The following is a 16,827-nucleotide window of genomic DNA, read 5'->3' on the forward strand; positions in this document are numbered from 1 at the left end:
CTGGACATTAGGATATTGACTTAATTGTGAGCAGAAACTGCCTGGCAACCATCCTGAGAAGACCTCTTCTCAAAGATCTCCTCCAGTGCCAGTGTTGCCCGAGTGATCCATTAATTTATCAAAATAAAATCTATCCCTCTGTGAACCAGGCCTGGACTCTGTGGTTAGGGGCTGTAGGATGAATGAGACCACCTGCTTTTGTCAAGGACAGTATTAGTTGCAAACTTGTCTCATTTCTGCTGATCAATGAGATACAGAGCAGAAACAGCTCAGTGACAAGCAGGGGTCTGGACCAGGACCCGGGGCTCAGAGCCTGGGGCGGGCATTCCTGGGAAATTGGTGCTCCCCATGGTCCACTCTTGCTTTTCTCATTTGAGACGATGCCTGCTGAGCGTTTGTCCTATGATGTTCTTTTCAGGGCAGAGAAGGATGATGTAACATTTGGGTAAAAAGAGGCAGGACAAGAGGCCTGCCCGAGAGGCCAAGATGGCAAAGACCTTGATGACCACCGTGTCTTTGCCTCGAGCACTCATGTGAGCAGGTAGGAAAGACACCCAGACACAGAAGCAGACCAACATGGTGATGGTGATGTGCTTGGCTTCATTGAAGGTGCTGGGCAGCCGGCGGGCAGGGAAAGCCACTAGCAAGCTGACCAGACCTAGCAAACCCAGGTATCCAAGCATGACACAGAACAGCTCTGATGGGCAGCCATCACACTTCTCTGTCACTATCAATCCCGGCTCTGTAGAGTTCAAAGGCTGGGGGGGGGGGAGGGCCCATCTGGTCACCCAGAGTACGCACAAGGCTGCCTGGACCAGGGAGCAGACACTGGGGATGGAGCTGGGGAGGACTGGCCCTGCCCACTGCCTGAGCTGGGATTCTGGTCTTGTGGAGTGAAAGGCTGTCACCACCACCATAGTCTTGGCCAACACAGTGGACACGCAGACTGTGAAGGTGACCCCGAAGGCTGCCTGGCGCACAGCACAGGTCAGGGGGCCTGGGCAGCCAATGAAAAAGAAGGGGCAGAGAAAACAGAGTGCCAGGGAGAACAGCAGGACATAGCTGAGCTGGTGGTTATTGGCTCGGATGATGGGGTTTTGGTGGTGCCGGAGGAATATGCCCAAGATGGCCAGGGTGAGGAGGAAGAGCAGGGCTGTGCAGGAAGCCAGCATGGTGCCCAGGGGCTCGTGGTAGGAGAGGAAGTCAAGGGTCTTGGGGATGTACTGGATCCTCTGCACATTGGGCCACTGGTCTGTAGGCCACTTCTGACATGACACATCTGAAGGGAGAAAGAAAATGGGTCAGAGAGCAGAGTCAGGGAGGTTTCTGCAAGCAGCTAAGCAGTGATATGACATATGATGGTTTTTCTAGGAGGCTCAGAATGGTTCAGTCTCATTGCAGTGGCCCTTCCAGATGGCATGAGGTCCTTGTACCCAGAGCCAAGGACACAGATGGCAGAAGTCTAGATGGCAGCTGCTTATCACGACTGGATCAGACCATTGGACAACTACATTGAACTATAACAGGAGCGAGAACTCCCCTCTGGTTTCCTTCCTTGGGAGGGAACATTTATTGAGGCACTGTCATAATTCATAGTTGCAGCTACTTAATTTGTGCATTTATTCACCCATCAACCTATTTAATTTAAGAAATGTTTATGGCATCCTTAGTATGTACATATACTTTGTCTCTCTCTTTTTTCTAACTTTATGTTTTACTATGTTGCTCAGCATGGTTTTGAACTCCTGGATTCAAGACATCCTCCCACTTCAATGTTGAGACTATAGATGCTTGGCATAGTGCCTGGTTAGAGGGAAGGCTCTCTGTTTCTGTCTTTATCTCTGTTTCTGTCTGTCTGTCTGTCTGTCTGTCTGTCTGTCTCTCTCAAATAAAGCTTTCCATCTCCAGATCATTCCAATGACATAACTTGTCAGAGCTTTGCGTTTCATAGTGATTTTCAGGATATAGTTTGTGGCCGGAGCCCCGAAACAGTGGTAGTATATTTTCATTTGACCTCTTTCTTGGCTATGATTATTTCTTTATGTTCCTGTGCTTTGATTTTATGTTGCAAATATAAGAATTTCTTCTTCTTTATCATCTCCCCCATCCTCTCTATATTACCTTGTTACTCTTTCTCAGCTTCATTAAGTGATAACATTTTCTGGAAAAGAACAAAGGGGATTCCTGGGGTCTCTACTCTACCTTCTGAGGAAGAATGTTCAGTGTGAGAAAAGGCTTTGATTGAACCTCTGGCTTCAGCAATTACCTGGATTCCGAAGCTGGCCTTCCTGATCCAATTGCTCTCCTCTTTAGCACACTTATGGCATGTTCATTCCTCTGAAACAACCATTGACATAACACTGCTTATCTGCCTAAGGAAACCAGTGGCTCCCCATCGAGACCCCCTGCGATGGGGCCTCCTGCTTCCTACACATCCCCTTCACGGTCTGTGTTCATGTTACTCTAGGCTTCTTGCTTTTGTCCCTAAACTCTTTTTTTTTTATTTTAACAATTTTTTATTGAACATAAGTAGTATACGTCCCTAGACTCTTAACTAACGTTAAGACAATATACTTTCTGGAAGGTCACCACTAATACTAGATTTGTTGCTCCATTTTGAATACATAATTTGAGATGAACTTTAATTCTTTTATTAGGAAAAGAGATCATGATCTTTTCCAGAAGCCCAGAACCCTTTAAGAAGGCCTGTGGGATTTTTTTTTTTTTTTTTTTTTTTGTAGTGGCAGTCCTACCTGCCCTCTGAAATTTTTAGTCTACTGTTCACCCCAGCTTGAACCAGATGGATCATCTTGTTAGTCCAGCTCATGCCATCTTCTCTGACACTCTACCTGGTGTTATTATTACTTATTACTTCTTCCACTAGAGGGTCAACATCTTGGAGGCAAGAACACGTTTTGCACATGTCTAATTCTCTATTACGTATGGTGCACGGACATTGTAAATGTTTGTGGCATAAAAACTTACTTGTATTATGCCATGAAATTCCAGCAAGACTGTCAGAAGGGAATCACCTGTATGGAGGCAGAGCTGGATCTAGACTCCCGAAGGATTCCTGGAATTCTTCAGCATAGAGAGGTGGCACAGAGCCCAAACTCTGGAACCAGGTGTGAGTTCTGACTCCACCTTGAACCATCAGTGTCCTTATGTCTCCTGTTCTACCTCTTGATTTCTTATATGTACAAAGGGGACCTACCTCATGGAGTTGTCCTGAAGATTAAATGTATTTGTACATATAAAGTGCTTAGAATGTTTGGCACAGACAAACACCCAAGAAGTGTTAGCTGTTATTATTCATGCAGCCTTTAAGAACCCATTATATAAGTACTGGTGAAATCCACTAAAACCTGCCTTCAAGAAGTTGTGCTTAGCTTGAAGATCCTTGCTATGGTTTCGATGTGTGTTCCCAATACCTGCAGTCTCAGTACTTGGGAGACTGAGACAGGAGGATCTCAGTTTGGAGGCCAGCCTCAGCTACTTAGCCTGACCCTCAGCAACTTAGACTTTGTTTCAAAACAAAAAGTGAAAGGGCTGGGTGTGTAGGTCAGAAGTAGCACGCCCTTGGCTTCAATCCCTGATACTTGTCCCTTTTCCCTTCCACAAAATAATGGCCTCTACATTTAAAAATAAGTGATGCTGTGAGAGCCCAGGACCTTGTGCCATCTTTGTTAATGTAGCCTGGTTGTTAAGACAACTGGACCCTCTGCAGGCTCTGCCTCCATGTCTGTGCTCTGTTCTTTGGTTTGGACCATCTGATTTCTAAGACCCCTTCAGTCCTCATGTCATCACCATCATCAGCAGCCGCATCATATACCACCTGGGGGGAACTGCAGCTGCTAACAGCCCACCATCACCTGGTGGTGCTTATATGCACCATCTTTTATCTTCATAACAGCCCTACAGTGTAAATATCATTATACTCTCTCTGCAGAAGACAGAGATGAAGTTCAGGTGAGGTGATCATAGAAACGTCATTTTGGAGTTCGATCCAAGTCCCTTTGGCTCTAAATTTGGTCCTCCCTTCATTGGGGCACACTGCCTCTCTGTGAGTCTCAGCCTCACTGTACGCTGGGATGGACAGGGACTGGGTAGGGGATAGTGGCCGCTCACCTGCCAAGGCCTGGCATAGTGTACATGAGCACACGTGCCTTTCAGGAACGGTCCCTCTCCTGGAGAGCAGGCTATCAGGTTCTGGTAGGCGACCAGCAGGGCTTTGGCTGCTAGGTAGGCTTGGTATGTGGCTGTGAGGTCAGCAAGCTGGAAGGCAGACAGGTGGGCAGAAGTCACGTTTTCCTGCCCTGTGCAAGTCTGAGCCCCTTTTCTGGGACTCTGAGTGGAAGGCTCTGGTCCAGGCCATGTGCATCCCTGCAGTTCTTCCCACAACGTCCGTACAAGAGTGTTTCCTGGGAACATGGCTGGCCCCAGTACAAGCAGGAAGTCCCGGGAGCCAGGCATTATTCCCGAGGGTATGGCCATGTTAAAGCTACCATTCAGCATCTCCTGTGCCCTGGGGCCCAACACAGAAGGGCTGTAGAAGGAGGTGGAGAAAACCCATATCCTCCAAGTCAGGTTGCCCTGGAGGGCCTCAGCCAGGAGCCTGCAGTGGAAGTGGTAGCAGTCACAGAGGATGACCTTGGCGCTGGGGTGGAGGCGATGATGCTGGCCTGCTCGATGCTCCCGTGCAGACCTCTGATCCTTTGTGAGAAGGCCATGCAGCCACCCTGGTCCCTGACCTGTTTCTGCACCTGCTGATTCAGCCACTTGAAGTTGCCACTGTCAGAACCCACCAGGCCCACCCAGGTCCAGCTGAAGTGGCTCTAGAGCTTGGCCAGCACCCAGGGCTGGTGGGCACTGCCGGGCACCGTGCGGAGGAAGGACGGGAACCGGGAGCGGTCGGAGAACTGGGGGAGCTGGGCTCCAGGGCTGATCTGGGGAAAGGAACGGGGTTGTGCTTTCCTGGCCTGCACATCCTTGCTCCGGCCGTAAATGCCCTCACAGCCTTATGGCTTGGCCTGTGACTTGGCCTCGTCACTCCCTCTCTGCTTGTTACTTTATTTTTTAACTTTTAATTTAATTTAATCTATATATTTTTTTGTACTGGGAATGGATCTTGGGGTCTTCTACCTCCAGGATATACCCCCAGCGATATTTTATTTTATTTTTTATTTGGAAACAGATTCTCACCATGTTGCTAAGAGTTTTGCTAAGTTGCCGAGGTGAATTTCTAAACTGCGATCCTCCTGTCTCAGCCTCCCAAGTACTGTGATGACAAGTGTGTGCTACCACATCCGGCTTATCACTTTAATTGTAAGTTCACTGGTGTGTGGTAGATTCAATGTCTAGGTCCTTTTCAAGCCTGTGGGATCAGTCTTGGGAAGCTAGTTAATGCACTCTCTTAAAAAGGGATGTAGTAGCCGGGCGTGGTGGCGCACGCTTGTAATCCCTGCGCTTGGGAGGTGGAGACAGGAGGATCGCACAGGTTCAAAGCCAGCCTCAGCTACTTAGTGAGGCAACTTAGTGAGACCCTGTTTTTAAATAATATATATATATATATATATATATATATATATATATATATATAGTCTGGGAGTATAGCCCGGAGGTAGAAAGCCTCTGGGTTCCACCCCCAGTACCACCAAAAAAAAAAAAAAAAAAAAAAAAAAAAAGGATGTAGTAGCCGGGCGTGGTGGCGCACGCTTGTAATCCCCACGCTTGGGAGGCGGAGACAGGAGGATCGCGTAGGTTCGAAGCCAGCCGCGCTGGCTTAAGAGACCCTGTTTCAAAAATATAAACTAGGTCTGGGAGTGTAGCCCGGAAGTGGAAGGGTTTCCAGGAACCCCAGTACCACACACACACACACACACACACACACACACACACACACACATGGGCTGTAGTAGTAAGGAATAGTGGCACACACCTCTAATCCTATACTTGGGAGGCTGACACAGGAGGATTGCAGGTTCACGACACCTTCAGCAGCCTAGTGAAACTCTCAAAAACCTAGAGAGACCCTGTTTCAAAACAAAAAAATTTTAAAAAGGGCTGGGGGTGGAGCCCCTGGGTTCCATTCCCAGTAACTAACACATACACACAAACACACACACGCACTCACCCATGCACGCACACATGCATGCACTTACAAAAGAATGCAGTGGAAAAACACAGTAGGGGTTGAAAGAGCTGAGAAGCAGAGATTCTCTAAGGGTTTTTTTCTTTTTGCATTGTATACTTGTTGACATTGTTTGAGAGGCAAAGGCTCAAGTGAATTAAAAACTTGAATAGTCACTAGAAGAATTGAAGCAACATATATAACTTCCAAAGCAACAGAAAGAAAAAATAGATCGGATAAAGTAATCAAATTAGATAAAATCAGAAAAAAAAAACAGAAAGAAAAAGAAAAAAAAAGCAGAAAGTATACTAAACAGAAAATTCTGTTAATAGGAACAGAACATGAAAATATAGAAACATCTTCTAACAAAATAAGCAGAAATGATATCTCTTTGTTATGCGTGCGTGTGAGTGTGTGCACACATTACTAAGGACTGACCCCAGGGTATTCTAACACTGAGCTGCACCTCCAACACTTTTTATTTTTTAATTTTGAAACAAGATCTTGCTAAGTTTCTGCGTGATAGCCGAACTTGTGATCATCCTGTCTCAGCCTCCCAAGTACTGGGATTATAGATATGGCCACTGTGCCTGACGGTCCTTCAGAAATTCCAGTCCTTCTTCTTTGTTTTGGAAACTCTAAGAGTCCGTGATGAGGAGGGTCTCTCTCAGGTTCTTTGATTTTTATGGACTCAAGTTTTGCAAACTCAGAGCTGAGTTTATGAAGGACTATTGCAAAATGCTCAAGAATTTCTTAAGATAGGATGAATTAGGAGTTGCCTTGAATTTTAGCATAATAGGGATGATACCCAGAAATGGAGACATTAGTACTAGAGAACAGATGCAGTCCTCCTGTCTCAGCCTCCCAAGTATGGGGGTTAAGGTGTGCACCGCTATGCCTAGAAACTTCAGCTTTAAAATTTTGATCTTTTCCTGGGCCAGTGACACATGGCACAGTGCTGATGCTGGGCCGCAGCTCCCTATAATGCAATCATGAGGGTAAATAAGAGACTCTATGGTGAACCATGTTGTTAAGTGAGGTGGTTTTGAACATTAGATGTATTAAATGTAGTTTCAACTTGATGATATTTTAAACTTAAGATTTTTTTTGGATGCAACCCCATTATGCATCTAGGGGCATCCATCTGTATTTAAGTGTTTTTTTTTTCTTTCCAGTTATGACTCTTACCTGAGGAATTTTGTACACGGAGAGCAGCTGGGCCATGGGCTCAGACTCTGGTGATGTCATCCCTCCAATTACTCCAAGAAGTAGTTTCTGGGGTCCACAGCCAAAGTTGGGTGTGGGCCGAAGCTGGTTGGACAGTATGTCCAGGGTGCTCTGCAGGGCCTGGATCCCTGAGACGCAGGAATCGTAGACCTGCAGTCCTGCCGTGATGCTGGGCAGGGAGGCTGGGTCCTCTTTTGCTTCAGCCACAGCAAGAGGAGACACAGGGCATTTTGGAAAAACGGAGTTTTGAATCTTAGAGAAGGGAAAAAGACAGGGAGAATTAAGATAGGTCAGTAGCTCTAAAGAGCCACACCAAAAGGCGCTGGGGAATCTTTCCATGGGAAGAGCAAGGGAGAGGTGTGGCATTGAAGTTAGATGGACACTTGCTTAAAGAAAGAGAACACTGAGGAACTGAGGATACCAGGGGAGATGGATACACAGAGGTGGATAGACAGGAGAAAGGCTGAAGTTTCCCAGAGATGGACAAGAAGAAGCACAGATGGACAAATAAGCAGATTTGCACATACGTACTGGCAGTGGTGCAGAGAGTGGCTCACAGCTATGTGGGCACAGAAGCAATGCCAACCCACAGCCTCCGGCAAGCACTGACAGTGGGTATGGCATGGAGGTGACACAGGAAGACCCAGGGTAGGATAGATGGATCAGATGCACAGACAGACAGATGCTCACAGAGACAGGCGGTCAGAGGCGGGGGAGACAGAGAGACAGTGAACAGGACAGACGTATGGAGACTGGCAGTGCACACAGATAGACAGGGGGCCCAGGCACCTGTAGAGATTAACACAGCGGCACAGAGCTCTGGGTGGATGCAAAAGCCCTGACACCAGCATGCCTCTGACGGTGGCTCAGGCAGAAGAAAGCACACAGGTGCAGAGCAGGGTGACCCAGGGGCCCGGCTTAGTGCTTCCTGGGCATCTTTCTGGATAGGATCTGCAGGCTCCTTACATGAAGTCTGGTTTAAAACTAAGCCTTGGAAACAGTTGAGAGAGTGATGCAAGCTGGGCTCATGGTGAGAAAGGCTGACCAGGTGGGCCTGGGTTGGCCTTCCTGTGGCCCAGGGCTGTGCTGTGCATTTCACCACAGCTGCAGGCGCCATGATTCTGAAACCACGCCCAGGTCTCAGGTCGCTCTGCCCAGCCATCCAGGAAAATGAAGCGTGTTAGCTGGGTGTGGTGCTGCATGCCTGTAAAAGTTTGTGGGAGGCTGAGATCTGAGATAGGTGGTTTCAAGGCCAGCTTTAACAACTTAACAGACCTGGTTTCAAAATAAAATATAAAAAGAGCTGAGGTGTTATAGCTCAGAGATAGAATGACCCCGTGTTCAATCCCTAGTACTTCTTCCCCCTCCCCACAGTGTTACCATTGTAAAATGAGGGGGCATTGAGGTAGAGGTAGAGGTAGAGAGAGCGAGAGAGAGAGAGAGAGAGAGAGAGAGAGAGAGAGAGAGAGAAAGAGAAAGAGAGAGAGAGTTATTTTTAGTTAATCAACACTGTGGTGAGAGATGCGACTAGAATCAAGTAGAACCAAGTCTCATACCTCCAAAAGACTCTGAGGGAAGCCAGAGGGACAGGCAGTCCTGTCCAAGGATCTCCTTGCCTGGGTGCCCTAGAGGGTGGGCTCCTGGTTTAGGTTCCTAGCTGCCGACACTGATGAGAAAGGTTGCCCGCACTCCCACTCTGAGTAAAGAGCATGACCTACTGTCTGCACAGCGGCTACTCTGGGGCCTGCTGGAAGTTGACTGCTGGTTGATACATCACTGCGTGTAAGGGGGTCACAGCCCCGATGAGCACATCTCCCTTGGTGGACAAGACATCCAAAGGTCTGAACGTTGGCCGGTAGCCAGAGGCCCACACAGTGTTTGCCATGCCCATCGCTGAGAACAGAACTGCAAGAACCGCTGAACAGGGCCCGGGGACTGTCCTTCCCAGTAGGCATGCCATAGCTGAGGGTCCTTTGATGTCAGAGCATCTGGGTCTGCTTCCTCTAGAAGGTTCTAGACACACCTGCTGGGGCTTCCAGGAGACCCTAAAAAAGAAGGAAAGGGGTGAGCATGGTTGAGCTTCAGCCTCCCCTCCACATGACTACACCTTCAGAGCCTTCCCAGTCTCCCATCCCCCTTGCATCCAGCCATCTTCCAGCTCTCTGTACTTTCTGGCTGAGGTGCCTGGCAGAGATAACCGGCTGGCTGCGCGGGAGTGGGAGGCGGGCCCTGCCCCTCAATGCTTCTTTCCTTCTGGGGATGCTGCTACTGGGCCTGTGCTTATGAAAGAGTCAGACTGCTCCTGTCTGTGCCTCTGGGCCTGCTCACACCCTATAATCTTCAAAGTTAGAATTAACCCAGTGGTGCACAGCAGAGGCCTGAGGTCTCCAGGGAGAGGCTGAAAAACAACCAGGGAAGTGGCCTTTTTTAGCTGTGGCCACAGGCGCTCTCTCAGGCCCAGATGGCACTGGGGCGGGTGTTTGGCATCATACTGCCGTGGGGCTTGGGCAAGAGCACGGCTAGCCCTAGGGTTTATCCTTAATCTGTTTTTTTTTTTTTTTTTTTTGCCCTGAATTATTCTGTTCCTCCTCCTCCTTCATCTACAGTACTGGGTATTGAACCCAGGGCTCTGAGCATGTTATACAAATGCCCTGCCACTGCAGTACACCCTCAACCCTTAATAATTTTTTTTTTTGGTACTGAGGATGGAACCCAGGGGTATTCTACTGCTGAGCTATACTCCCATTAATTTTTTTATTCTTTTTTTTTAAAAAGTAGTATCTCACTGAGTTGCAAAGGGCCTCACTAAGTAGTAACTGAGGCTGTCCACGAACCGTGATCCTCCTGTCTCAGCCTCCTAAATACTGGGATTACAAGCGTGTGCCACCATGCCCAGCTCACAGCCTTAGTAATTTTATTTTGAGATAGGGTCTCACTAACTTTCCCAGGCCGCCTTTAACCTGCGATCCTCAAGCTTCGGCCTCCTGAGTAGCTGGAATTACAGGTGTGTTCCACAGAGCCTGGCTTTTTGGCCTAAATTCTCTTTCCAGTTCGGCTGTGAATTCTTTGAGTGGGCAAGTCACCTTCTCTTTTGTGGGGCTCAGTTTTCTGTTCTGTAAAAGCAAAATATTAGATTCAATTTGCGGTTCTCAAATCTGTTTGAACAGGAAAAGCCTTTTATGGCACACCACAAAGTATGGATATAAAAATGGGCACTGAGACAAACAGTGATTGTGGAAAGGCCCAGGTGAGCACCCGGGGGGCAGGGAAGAGGAAGGCGAGAGCTGGATGATCTCAGAAGGGCAGTATCCGGGTGCCCTAAAGATAGCTCCATTTCTCCACTTAGTTCTGAGGATAGTGAATGCACACAGCAGGAATGAGCCCTCTAATTTTACTGGCAGAGTGCTGAGGTGCAGAAACATAGGGTGCTTTGCCCAGGTCACATAAGTAGTACAGGCAACCCCAGTCTCCTGGATCCTGGTGTGCTTGCAGAATAAAGGCAGGGCCTGGTCTGCGTAGGTCACCTGCTGATATGCTGGAGGCACGTGGCTGCCGAGCGTCTGCAATATTTCCTCATGTGGTTAGACGTGAGGAGGGCCTTGAGGCATATACCTTGTCACCCAAGCTGCCTCGAAGAGTAGGTGGACAACCTTCCCTGAGCTCCAAGAAAGTCCACGGATGCCCAGTGCCACAGTTGTTGGTGGAAGCCTGGAATTACTCTGTTCTCCAGCATTCTTCCCCCAGCCCACAGTGATGCGTCCACACCATGTGGAAGATCTCCTGGTCCCCGGACACTTCTCCGGTGTCATTGTAGTCACCCCCCTATTCAAGTTCTGGTCCGTTCACTATGCTGTGGGACCTGGGAACACAGGGTTTGTGAGTCTCACTTTTGTCTGAAAGATGGGGCCAATTGTGCCTTCCTTTGCCCAGGTGTCTGTTGTGCAGCCTAAATGTGATAAGCAGCTAATTGAATGAGATTTTCCCATTTTAGACAAAATAAAGCATGTTTTTTTTTTCAGGAGCACACACGTTCAGTAACTACAGCATATTTGTGTAAATAGCAGTGTCTGAGATGTTCCATAGCTCAGTTTGCTGGAGGAGCAAGCAGTAGGGGAAGAACGGCGGCAAGGACTGTGCGCTGGTTGGCCTGTAGGGGGTGCCAGGGAGTAAGAGATGTGCAGAGCCAGAGACTAGGGTCCATAAATACGGATGTCCACCTCGTGGCTCTGTCTTTGCTGGCCCAGATGGCACGTCCGGCCCCTTCATCGTGCAGGAGAGGAAGTTCAGGCTCATAAAGAGGAAGCAACGAGCCCAGGGGAAATTCTGCTTGTCTGCTCAGGCATCCAAGGGCTGTTTCTGTCTGTGAGTTATAGCATGAGTGTCCATGGTTCAGTTGAGTTGCTTTTGACTTCTGCCTGAATGCATGCATCCATGCTTTGGAGGTTGGAAGGTCATTTTAACTGGGGTTTACATGGCCTAGGTGGACCCAATCATACTTTCCGGCTTCTAAGCAGACCGGTGGCCCCATCTCATAGTTTCCCAAGTGGTGTCTCTGTGGCCCTAGAGGGTGTTTTGCATGGAAATGGAAACAAGACCACTGGACCCATCCAGTCTCACTTCTTGGTATCTGCAGTGTGCAGATATCTGGAGGGGGCCCTTCCCTCCCATTACTCTGCCCCTGTTGATGTGGGTGCAGCCTGGAGTGTGGTTCTCTTTTTCTGAGCGCTGCTTCTGGAGGTCCAAAGCCGCCAAAGTCCCCAAGGCTCTTTTCCTAAGTTTCAGTCCCCATTGCTCTTGAACTCTGCTTTGATTCTTCAGAAAGGAAAGTACCATCCCTCTACCTACTTGTGGGTCCTGTTCTTTTCGGCCAGGCCTGATCAGAGCCAGCTTAGCATCACTGTCCAAACCTTGAAAATATTCAATTAAGCATACACATCGTATTTTCCCCACACTTAAAGGCAGTCAAAAGCACTCCATCAATAAATACTGGGTTACCATTCCTTCTGGCTTCTATGCATCTGAGAAAAATTTTTGCCACTTCCACCGTCATGGTTTGGATGTGGGATTTACCTTGGAAGAAGTCGTGTACCGATGTGGGAATGTTTTGTGGTAAATGGTTGAGTTATGAGAGTTCTGGTCTCTTCAGTGGATATACCCATTACAGGATTAATTGATTTATTGGGTGGTAAAATAGGTGTGTGACTGCACGAGTTGAGCCACTGAGGGTGTGTCTTGGAGAATATATCCATGGAACCCCTTCTTGTTCTTTTTCTCTGCTTGCAGCCTCCATGATGTGAGAGCAGAGCCTACACATCCTTCTGTCTCTGCTTCCTGCCACCATGCCCTGAGCTCTGTAGACCTCACCCAGCCTAACATGGACTGGAGCCTCTGAACGCTCTATAATTGTGAGCAGATAAACCTTCTTTCCTCTAAGTTGTCATAGTCAGGACTTTTAGATTACAGCATTGAGAATGCTGACTGAAACACCTTCCCCGAGCCTCAAATGCTCATGTGCTTCAGTTTACACAAATGGGGGTCCACAGGTCCCATGGGGTCGGTGACCCATGGGATCAGCCATGACCACTCTGATATTCAACAAAGGAAGGCAGCACCGATGCTGGTACTTTAGGCATCAGTGACAGATAATTTGTGAGCATTCTGGGGACACAGTAGCTTTTAAATCACTTGACAAAAAGCACAGGACATTAACCATCACCATCTACTGGCCAGGCACCAGGCCATGACTAGGGTGTTTATTATCATTCTATCACTTATAGATGATTTGGCTCTGAGTTGGTTGAAGGACCAGAAGGCAAGATAGGGCTTCTTAAATTCTCTCTGTGGTACATGGTGGTTACTTTCTTCTTCTTTGCCTCTTTCTGAGAGATGGAATATTAGAGAATGCCAACAAGTCTTCTCACTTGGAACAGAAAGAGCAAGGATCAGTCCTGCCCATTGATGAATCTACTCTAGTGACCGACTGATGATATAAAAATCATGGATGATCTTGTCTGGCAGAGAGCACAGAGCTACATGAATTTTCTGATCCAAAGGAGGAGGGGATAACTTATTTAAAGGGATTTACGTGCCGGGCGTGGTGGCGCACGCTTGTAATCCCCGCGCGTGGGAGGCAGAGACGGGAGGATCGCACAGGTTCGAAGCCAGCTGTGCGCGCTGGCTTAGGAGACCCTGTTTCCAAATAAAAATATAAAAATAGGTCTGGGAGTGTAGCCTGGAGGTAGAAGGGCTTCCAGGAACCCCAGTACCACCAAAAAAAAAAAAAAAAAAAAAAAAAAAAAGGGTTTACGATATTTTAGATGAAGTGGAGACACCAGAAGAAGAACTCTTTCCCCTTTGAGCCTGCTCTGCCTTGCCCTCAAATGGGCTGCTTATGTATTTTTATAAGGTTCTTAATTTCCCATGGAACCAGACAGACTTTTTTCTGTCTCAGGGTCTGGCTAAACAAATTTGCTTTACTTTGATTAAATCTGCCTTGATAGGGTCAAGGTGTAAAAGGCCTGGGATATGGAGAAGCTAGCGACCAAGGAAGTGTGGATGAGACTCAGAACAGCATACTATGATAAAAAATTATCCAGATACAAGAAGTGCCACAGTCTGAATGTGTGTGCCCCTCAAAACTCATTAGTTGAAATGTAATCACCAATATACTAGAGTTAGGACATAGGAATTTTTTTTTTTGGTGTTACTGAGGTTCCTGGAAGCCCTTCTACCTCCAGGCTACACTCCCAGACCTATTTTTACATTTTTATTTGGAAACAGGGTCTCCTAAGCCAGCACGCACGGCTGGCTTCAAACCTGCGTGATCCTCCTGTCTCTGCCTCCCAAGCACGGGGATTACAAGCGTGCGCCACCACGCCCGGCAGGAATAGGAATTTTGAGAGGTGATCATTGCCTTATAAATGAGGCCACACAGAGCTGGCTGGCCCTTTAAATGATGTGAAGACACAGCCAGAAGGCACCATCTGTGAATAAGAAGGTGGACCCTCACCAGATACAGATTCAATTGATGCTTTGGCCTTGGCTTTTCCAGCATCCAGAATTATGAGAAATAAATTTCTGAGAGATTTAAGATGGCAAAATAGAGGAAGGCAGCACATTTAAGTTGCTCTGAGACTCAGCACTCAACCAGCAGGAAGATTGTATCTTGGCAAGAGAAGAAAAGCAACCAGATCTCAACTGAAGAAAGACAGTTGACATGTAGTTGAATCAGAAGCAACACAAAGATCAGAGGACTAAAAAGAGCACCACACATCTCCGGTGAGTGGAAACCTGAGGCAGGAGCTGTCTTGGTGAGCCTGCTGGAGCTGGTGGCTGCCAGAATCTAGTGGCTCTTAGAGATGAACTCCAGTAAAGAAGCTAAATCATGTCAAGCCAGTGATTGCAGAGAATGAACACACACACACACACACACACACACACACACACACACACACACACACACCAATCACATTCTTCTCTCCATACTTGCATGCCTCACACTGTGAATCTCCAGACCACTCAGCAAAATTGCTCAGCAAACTCCTCCCACTGCAGCTGAATTCATCAGAACCAAGACAACGGGATTACCTCAAACTTCAGAATGCCCAGTCCAACTTCCCAATGAACTCCTGTGTCTACAGCTGAACTTCTTGGGACTGAGAAACTACAGGCCCTTCCTGCAGAGTCCTGAGTGGTTATATCTGGCCTTTGCAAGACCACAAGTTTGCAGACCATCTCAATGGGAGGCTACATGGCTGTACAGACTCACATGATAATGACCAAACTCTTGGCATCTGTGAGTTTGCAGACCATCCCTTTGAAGGTGAGGGAGGGGGATACAGTCAGACATAGCAGAAGTGTGAATTAGTAGATAGTCCCTAAGGAGACTTGAGTGGGACCTACAGTCAGCAGTCTACTCTGCTCCTGTTTTCATACCTCTTCTAAGCAATCTTCAAATCAAGGGGAATAAAAATCCCACCAATAAAATATCCAAAGCCGACTTCCAGGAAGATGGCGATGGAGAAAAGTGGGGCTTACGAGCCCTGCTAACAACCAATCTCTATTACCACAAAATCAGCGCCTTTCATAGCCAGAAAACACCATCAGCAGAGAAACAAAAAATGTAATTACAAGGGACAGAGAAAAAGAGGGCTGGAAAAATGAGACATCAGAAAGAAACCAGACCACAGTGCTGCAGCCGGAGCTGCGGTGCGAAGTGGCAGGCTCCATTTTCCCTTGCAGCATCAGGCTCCAGAGAGGAGGGGAACTCATAACGGAGCTCAGAACCAGAGAGGAGATAAGCTGGCCTCACTCCCGAGGACACGACAGCAGTGCCTTACTGCTGGCGGCAGTGGCGAGCTCAAGGACAGCACCAGACCAACACACTCAACAGCCCACCAGGCTCCAGAGAGGAGCGGCAAACAGTGAGCCGAGGTGAGCTGCTGTGGATCAGCTGGGAGGAATTCAGCAGATTTCTTGGTACAGGGAGCATCTAAAGCTCCCAGAGGCTGGGCTCAGCACACCCTGCAGGGAATCAGAGCGGAGCTCAAAAACAGAAAAGATATACACCAGCCTCACGGCCGAGGGTGTGGCGGCGGCGCCATATTGCCACCGGCGGCAGCAGCAGCGAATTCACCGAGTCCACTACAGCTCCATCTGTGCACTCAACAACAATGAGTCAAATTGTTGCCCCTAGAGGAGAAATCCCAGTACTGTACTCCAAGGGACTTGACCTAGTGGGGGAGTGGCGGTGGCAGAGATATCACACCATAGGAGAACGCCCAACCTGGCACCCTCCCATGGTCTAAAGCAGCCTTGATTGACTCCCAGGGTCTGAGATTCTGTGATGCAACCCAGTAAAGGAGTAGTGGTGACTGAGATACCACAGACTCGAGATCCAGAGCACCTTAAGTGAAGTTGTAGTGACCCAAGGGAAGAACCCAGAGAAGGCACAAACTTCCTAAATCATGGGAAAGAGGAATAACAATGGAGCAAGGAATGCCCACAACCCCACAACATCAGAACCTGATAAAACAGAAATTCAGAGATTTCTAGAAGATTAAATCAGGAAAATAACTGTGGAAATAATAGAGGTGTTTCGAAAAGAATTCAGAGAGCCAAAAAGAGATAAAAGATGCAATTAATGAAGTAAAGGCCTCAATTCAAAGTACAAACAACCGATTAGACCACATGAAGAATAGAATCTTGCTCTTAGAAGATGATCATTCAAAAAATGAACGCACAGTTTCTAATTTAGAAAAAAAAAATCCGACAGCAGGAATCTGACATTGAAGAAATATGGGCCCATTATAAGAGAGCTAACCTAAGAATAATTGGAATAGAGGAGGGAAAAGAAAGTGAAACCAAAGGGATCAACAATATCTTCAAGGAAGTAATAGCAGAAAATTTTCCAGACATAGAGCAAGAGGTCGATACACAGGTCCAGGAAACTTATAGAACTCGCTTTAGAG

General features: G+C 47.7%; 1 protein-coding gene across 1 annotated transcript; it reads right to left on the reverse strand.

Annotated features, from left to right (window-relative positions):
• Positions 1–368: 368 nt before the first annotated feature.
• LOC308260172 (extracellular calcium-sensing receptor-like) lies at positions 369–7,378 on the reverse strand (the record flags this gene model as incomplete). Its single annotated transcript, XM_080691491.1, is given in 7 exon segments — positions 369–1,279; positions 1,434–1,486; positions 2,267–2,337; positions 4,129–4,525; positions 4,651–4,835; positions 4,839–4,946; positions 7,319–7,378. Coding segments are annotated over 7 exon segments (1,785 nt in total).
• Positions 7,379–16,827: the final 9,449 nt, after the last annotated feature.

The sequence above is a fragment of the Muscardinus avellanarius genome (genome assembly GCF_963383645.1).
Source record: "Muscardinus avellanarius genome assembly, chromosome: 1".
Classification (NCBI taxonomy): Eukaryota; Metazoa; Chordata; class Mammalia; order Rodentia; family Gliridae; genus Muscardinus; species Muscardinus avellanarius.